The sequence below is a fragment of the Herpailurus yagouaroundi genome, unplaced genomic scaffold, assembly GCF_014898765.1.
Source record: "Herpailurus yagouaroundi ecotype Mexico unplaced genomic scaffold, PumYag 191, whole genome shotgun sequence".
NCBI classification, from domain to species: Eukaryota; Metazoa; Chordata; class Mammalia; order Carnivora; family Felidae; genus Herpailurus; species Herpailurus yagouaroundi.
Genome location: NW_024412422.1, coordinates 13,708,180 through 13,715,456, shown reverse-complemented (window position 1 = coordinate 13,715,456; position 7,277 = coordinate 13,708,180). Strand labels below are relative to the sequence as shown.

Below are 7,277 nucleotides of genomic sequence, written 5' to 3'. Positions count from 1 at the left end.
TTCGAATACCACCCATGCTTTTTTTTTTTTTTTTTGGGGGAAAAAGCCAATTAATAAAAATATTTTTTTAATTTTTTTTTTTTTTTTTTTTATTTGAAAGAAAGAGAGCACTCCCGCAGGCATGAGCAGGGGAGGGGCAGAGAGAGAGGGAGACAGAATTCCAAGCAGGCTCAGCACTATCAGCACAGAGCCCAAGGCGGGGCTCAAAGTCACTAACTGTGAGATCATGACCTGAGCTGAAATCAAGAGTTGAACGCTTAACCAACTGAGCTACCCAGGTGCACCAAATTTTATTTTTTATCTAAACAAGATTCTATCCCTCAGCTGATGGAGCATCAAACTATACTATCCTGTATATTTTAAGGTTTTCCAGAAACACTTCAATGGGTCTGAAGCTAAGCTGAGAACAAGTAAAGCTTGAATGAAACTGGTTTTTTTTTTGTTTTTTTTTTTTAATTTTTTGACAGAGAATCTTAAACAGGCTTTACTCACAGCACAAAGCCACATTGGGCTTGATCCCATGATCCTGGGATCACAACCTGAGTCAAAATCAAGAGTCAACCAACGGAACCACCCAGGCACCCCTGACAATTGTTATTTCTTTTGATAGCTTTACCACAATAGCCACTAGTTTTCATTCATACTAACACATTTATAGACTTCAATAGCACTTTTGCTACCACCTCTTTGCAGTTAGTATTTCTTTTTCTTTTTCATATTATGCTACACAAGATTATGCAACTGTAAAGCTACAGGGAATGCTGGTTCAAGCTCATCATTGTTGTACAGGCTAACGCACTAGAAGAACTCAAAAGGTTTCCTAATTTTAAATATAATTCTGTTACTGGGTCAATTGCTTATTTTGTTTTTATTTCTAAGGTGATGAATGGAGTACTTCAGTGTGTCCAAGATCTTGAGATCCGTGAGGGAGAAGAGGGGTGGTGCGCCATTACTCACAACAGCAATTATCTTTATGTCCATTATTATGTGTCATCATCACAACCCTGGAGTAATCAATCACACCTGTATTACCGAAGAGAAAGAGGAGACTTCAAGTAAGTAACCCACTGCATCTGGTTAGTAAAACAGGATTTGAACCCTGGTCTGTTTCTGAAGCTCACACTCTTAAGCACTGAATCGGATTACATGACACACACAGGTAGTGCAGCTGTGTGCCAGACTCGTGACAGAGGTATGCCTTCTCCTCACCTCACTATTTTATAGATGAAGCTCTCAAAACAGGTTAAATAGCTCAGCCAATGACAAAGGTGGTATGTGGCAGAAGAAAACTAGCAATCTAGCACCTCTTTATTTCAAGTGTAGAGTTCCTTCCACCAAAGCACTCCCTGGTTAGCTAGAGATCTGAAAGTTCAAATACCAGTAGGTACAGACATCCAGCCACAGTTCAGGATATAATTATAGGTTAAATGCCATTACAGCAAATATGAAAGCTATATAACTTTGTACGCCATTTCAAAGACTATTCAGTTCAACAAAATTCTAATACAATGTAAAAATTTGGACAAGTCTTCCGGGTTCACTGTTACTTGCTTTCAAAGTCAATTTTGGGGCACCTGGGTGGCTCAGTCGGTTAAACGTCTGACTTCGGCTCAGGTCACGATCTTACAGCTTGTGGGTTCAGGCCCCGTGTCGGGCTCTGTGCTGACAGCTCAGAGCCTAGAGCCTGTTTTGGATTCTGTGTCTCCATCTCTCTCTCAGCCCCTCCCCGACTCATGCTCTGGCTCTCTCTCTCTCTTAAAAATAAGTCAACATCAAAAAAATAATAATAAAGTCAATATCTCTTTTTGCAAACTAGCTTTTCAACACAAAGCGCTAGCAGTTACCATCAAACTTCACATCACTAATACTGGAAAAACACGAAGAACAAAGCATCATCATCCATGAGACCTTCTGTATGGTCTGAATGTTTGTGTCCCCTCAGAATCAGTATGTTGAAATCCAACGTGATGGTATTAGGAAGTGGAGCCTTGTGGAGTATTATTCATTCTTCTCAACAGCCCTCTGAAGTAGGCTTTTTAATGGATAAGGGAACTGACCAAGTGAGTAAATGGCTGAGCTGGGATTCAAACTCTGATGGACTTCAGATACTGAAGTCACAACCCTGAAGACACAAGGTCTCCCGAGAAATGACCTCATCCTACCTAGCCTTGTTCCTCACTCTACACCAACCAGCACTCTACTCCAATCAGCCCTTTCTTTTCTTTTTTTTTTTTTAACTTTTTATCATGTTTATTTATTTTGAGAGAGAGAGAGAACATGCCTGCATGTGTGGGGGAGAGGCACAGAGAGAGAGGGAGAAAAAGAATCCCAAGCAGGCTCTGCATGGTCATCACAGAGCCCAACACAGGGCCTGATCTCAAGAACAATCCCACAGGACCATGAGGTCATGACCTGAGCTGAAATCAAGAGTCAGGCGCTTAACAGACAAAGCCACCCAAGCACCTCTCCAATTAGCCCTCTCTTTTCCTCTCCCCGAGGAAATCATATTAAATCTTACCACCATATTGTTCTTATGAATTCCTTCGCTTTTCCTTAGAATTCTACCCATTCTCTAAGGCCTCCCATTTCCTTGGAAAGTTCCCTATTTCCCTCTGAACAAAGATCCCGCCTTTTCCTGAACTCCTAACTCACAGTTATTATCAGTATCCTCTAATTTAGAATTTAGTATTTCTTAAGTGCTTCTCCTACAAGCGGACCATAAACTCATTGAAGAAGTAACCCTGTCCCCAGCCTAGTGCCAGGAATATCAATACAAACTAAGGAGGAAAATGAAAATAAACCTCTCTTAAAAACATTAGGAACTTCTGGTCAACACAAATTATTACTTGGGTGCTTGCATATTTAATGGAATTGTTCAAAAGTCACCTTAGCAGTGACATAAACAATTTAACAGGATGGTGTTCGTATACTGTATTTCATCAGTTCTAAATTTTTTTTCATTTTTATAGGGATGCAACTTATAATTATGACAGGTCAGTCTGACAGCTTTTTTTTCTTTCTGGTGGAACATAAAATAATGGTGAAGCTTATAAAATATGGAGCCTTAGATGAAATAGTACAAAGAACAACAGCTCTTAACTACATCTGACCGAGATGAATAAAACACATTAAACTAGTACACTCTAATAATAACATTTATTGTACTACATTCTCATGTTAGTTGCTATACCAGGACCTTTATACAAATCACTTGACTTAGGATATAATCATCATTTTCATTGTACAGACCTTAAGAAACAGACCTCCAATCCTTTACTGAATTAGGTAACTTGCCCAAGGTCACATAGCTGGTAATGCTGGAGTCAGGATGCAAACTTTGGTCTGTGACTCCAAAGGCAAACAGTTATCACCAAATAGGATCAGTATCATAACAAAACTCAATCAACCCTACAAAAAGTTCAGGAGAACTTACACTTACTGACTTCCTTACACTTACTGAATTCCTATATTCTTACTAAGGCATTCTACAATAATTTTTACTATCAAAGTAATAATAATAATTCTATCAATTTATTGACACTAAATGTCATTGTCAAATGTCATTGACACTAAATGACAAATTGATGAAATTTTAACTCAGTGACATCACCTCTTTTAGAGTGACATCACTCTATTATACTCCAAAACCATGGACCTTTTCACTACTTATTCACTAGTCAGTCCCCAGCACCTAAAACATTGCTAGGCACACAGTAAATGGCCAAAAACATTTCCTGGGCGCCTGGGTGGCTCAGTAAGTGTCCGATTTCATCTCAGGTCATGATCTCACGGGTTCGTGAGTTCGAGCCCCACATCTGGTTCTGCACTGTCAGCACAGAGCCTGCTTGGGATCCTCTGTCTCGTGCGCGCTCTCTCTCTCTCTGTCCCTCCCCCACTCATGCACACATACGCTCTCTCCCTCTCAAAAACAGACATTAAAAAAATATATTTCCTGGGGCGCCTGGGTGGCGCAGTCGGTTAAGCGTCCGACTTCAGCCAGGTCACGATCTCGTGGTCCGTGAGTTCGAGCCCCGCGTCGGGCTCTGGGCTGATGGCTCAGAGCCTGGAGCCTGTTTCTGATTCTGTGTCTCCCTCTCTCTGACCCTCCCCCGTTCATGCTCTGTCTCTCTCTGTCCCAAAAATAAATAAACGTTGAAAAAAAAAATTTAAAAAAAAATATATTTCCTGAAAAAATTAATATTTACCTGCCCTTTTGCTATCTTGTACCTTCAAATTTTTCTGAAACCTTCCAAAATGCTAATAAAATTAGGGCATTTCGAACTCATGGATGTTCTATATTGAAAATGAGGAAAAGCACTCGGAGAATCCTGGTTTGAGCTAACAGGTAGATTATTAGTCAAACCAAGAACACTTTCCTTAGACTGTCCTACTACCCATCACCCCAACCTCATCATCTTCCATTCCCTACTGACACCCGCCCTATACTATACCCTGTGCTAATACAAAGCTGCTCATTTCTCCAGAGACATGCATCAAGCCTTTTCTTGCACAGCTGTTCACTTCATCTGGGACGCCCTTCCCCGGGTTCCTCATCCAGTCCTTGTCATCTCTTAAGACTCCATGTCTTCCAAGACGTCCTCCTTTCATAGCCAGATGAGCAAGTAACATTAGGCTGAAATAATTTATTTGCACGTCTCTAGTCCTAATGGACTGTAAGCTTCTCCAGGCCAAGTAGCAAGACACAAGTCGCACAGGTTGGGAAAATCTATTAAACCATGCCCCCTCTTCACCACTACCCACCCTCCCCACCCCCAGGTAAGGATTTACCAAATAGCAAAGATGAGAAAAGGATTACTAGAATCCAATGAGAAACTACTATGACAATGCATAAAAATCAAGAGTAAAAGCCACTTTCTGCTTTGTAACACTTGCCTCCACAGTAGAGGACTCGAAGTGGGTAGTCTGCATCTAACTTGGTATTGCCCCTCGGCTCTCCTTTGCAATCGTGCCCACCGGATTCAGAAATATCAGCAGCCATCTCACAAACCTGTAAGCAAGGAAAATAACACATTTTCACTCTTTTGGACCAAGACCCCAGAGAAGTAGTGTTCAAACGTAGTCTCACCTCCTCCTCCCACGAGAAATACCTCAACCCTACATCTGTTTCAGTTCCGTTCCCAAATGAAGGATACAAGCTCCATTAGGATTCATAAAATATGAGCAATTCTGGGTGCACCATTACCAGCTCCACAGGTCTACAGGGAAGCAAGTGACCGGAGCTAGAGAACCGTGAAGGATGGGGGAAAGGGACACGAGTGAAAGAGGAAACAGTGGGATAACAGGATGGGGAGAAGGATCCGTAGTGACGGGGCAAAAGGTCTGGGGGTGCTCTGGAAGGGATGCAAACTGCAGCAATAAAGGCCACAAAGCAGCTGGACGAAAAGAGGCTGGAAGAGCCTACGAAGAAGGGGCGGGTGACTGGAGGTGCCCCCCATACAGGGTGTGGGGGCAGCTAAACGCCAAGGGAGGGACACAGGAATCGGGAAAGGGGTTGGAAGTGGGAGGGGGCGGGGAGACCAGAATCTGAAGAGAGAAAATGGGGGCAGAAGAATCAGGAAGAGGCAGAATGTAAGAGCACTGAGGCGACAAGGACGGCCAGGTGTTAGGAGAAGACGTGAGGCGAAGGGGCAATCCCGGGGACACCAGAGGGGCCCATGTGGGCGGGGGTGTGGAGACGCTCGGCCCGGCCCCCTTCGCCGGGCAGCACCTCGGCTTCCCCCACGCTCTCTACGAGCTTCTCGGAAGAGGGAGAGGCACGAGGGATCGTTACCCAGGCGGTCGCACAACCCCCGCCGCCTCCGCTCCCGCCACTACCGCCAGCTGAAGCGACACATGCAACTCCTCTTCCCCGGCCAGGGCCGCCTGAAAGCCCGTCTGCCAGCCGCGGTCCCGCGAGACAATAAGCCTTTATCGCGAGATTCAGGCCGCCGCTGGGCGGCTGTCGCGAGACGCCTGGAGGCGGAGGCGGAGAGGAATTGGAGAGCATGCGCTTTTTGCTCGGGGGCGGGGCCAGGCCTCCAAGCGGCTGACAGCCAGTAGGCGGTGCTCGCTACCCGCGGGAGAGAACTGGAGGTGGGCGGTCCGCGAGCGGAAGCGAACGCTGATGGGAACGCGGGGACGTGCGCCTAAGTCATCAGTGACTCCTTGTTAATGAGCTGGGGAATGTTATCCCCCGTCTGGGGTGCATCCTGGAGTCCTGACTAACCCCCCCCCCAGCCTGTTGGATAAGTCACTCCTCCGCGGGGAAATGGCAGCTGGAAAGGCATTTCGTTTCAACACCTTTCCCTACATTGGCTGAATTATTCTTGAAAGGATTAGTTATCAACATTATTTAGATCGTTCTCATCGCCCATAATCTCACCATCCTAACAACGATTTTCATCACCTTCCTCGTGTTTACCTATCCTTATATGTGCTGCAAGTTGGAATTAATCTCTCCCCTCTCAGGCTCTCTCCCAAGCAGCCGGAAACCTGGTAGACATAACCACACATGGGGCGTGTTTGCTTTGCTTCCATACAGTTGTCTCATTTGGGAAAATCCCTAACCGTACTCCACCTGAATCCCGTTTGTGAAATGGGAGTAATGATACTACGGTGCTTGTAGAGTCATGAGGGTTAGGAAAACGAGGACCAAAAAGTGCTTTGTAGCTGGTGGAGGTTGCCCTTTTGTATTTTGTTCTGCCCTGTGCCTCATTCCCCTCCTTCCCGGCCAACTTCATTTGCCACCACCACCCTTAAATTTTCTGCTTACAATTTACTTTGTGCACAAAGCCATCTGGCGTAATCTTTTCCACCAGGCTGTGGTCTCCACTCTGACATCATTTTCTAAATAAGAGGCCCCAATAGCATTCGATTCCCATAATAACTTCCATTTACTGACACCCACCTTCTACTATGTGCCAACAACCTGCTCATTTGGGGATACAGAGTCCAGGTGGATTCATTTCACAAAATTTTCTTGATGGGGAGAACAAATGTGAAAGGAAATAGAGTTAAAATTAAATTTCCTTGTAACCTGCAGCCCATTGGCAAATATAATATTTGACAAGAATAATTGTATAAGTATCGACAAGTATAATAAGGACGAGCCATTGAACTCCCTACTGTCTTAATGTTAATACTTTGCTAGAGGCTAAAACCACCTTAGCTTGACAATAGATGGCCTCCAGGATCCTGGGAGTCCTCTTTAGCATATGAAAGTCCCTTTGGAAACTTCCCTTTGTCTTTATCCCACCCCCACCCCCCAACTTCAAAGT

At 44.4% G+C, this 7,277-nt stretch overlaps 1 protein-coding gene across 3 annotated transcripts in view; it reads right to left on the bottom strand.

Moving 5' to 3' along the window:
* DENR (density regulated re-initiation and release factor) overlaps positions 1-5,963 on the bottom strand; it is a 14,074-nt gene extending 8,111 nt beyond the window's left edge. The window contains exons 1-3 of one of the 3 annotated variants that reach the window (XM_040443975.1): positions 5,836-5,963; positions 4,894-5,008; positions 958-1,023 (exon numbers count right to left, since the gene is read on the bottom strand). In XM_040443975.1, coding sequence (XP_040299909.1) covers positions 958-1,023; positions 4,894-4,999 — 172 coding nt within the window. In that variant the 5' untranslated portion in view covers positions 5,000-5,008; positions 5,836-5,963. Of the gene's footprint in view, positions 1-957; positions 1,024-4,893; positions 5,009-5,791 lie in introns of all 3 variants that reach the window. The other 2 variants (XM_040443974.1, XM_040443976.1) reach the window with 2 other exon arrangements.
* Positions 5,964-7,277: the final 1,314 nt, after the last annotated feature.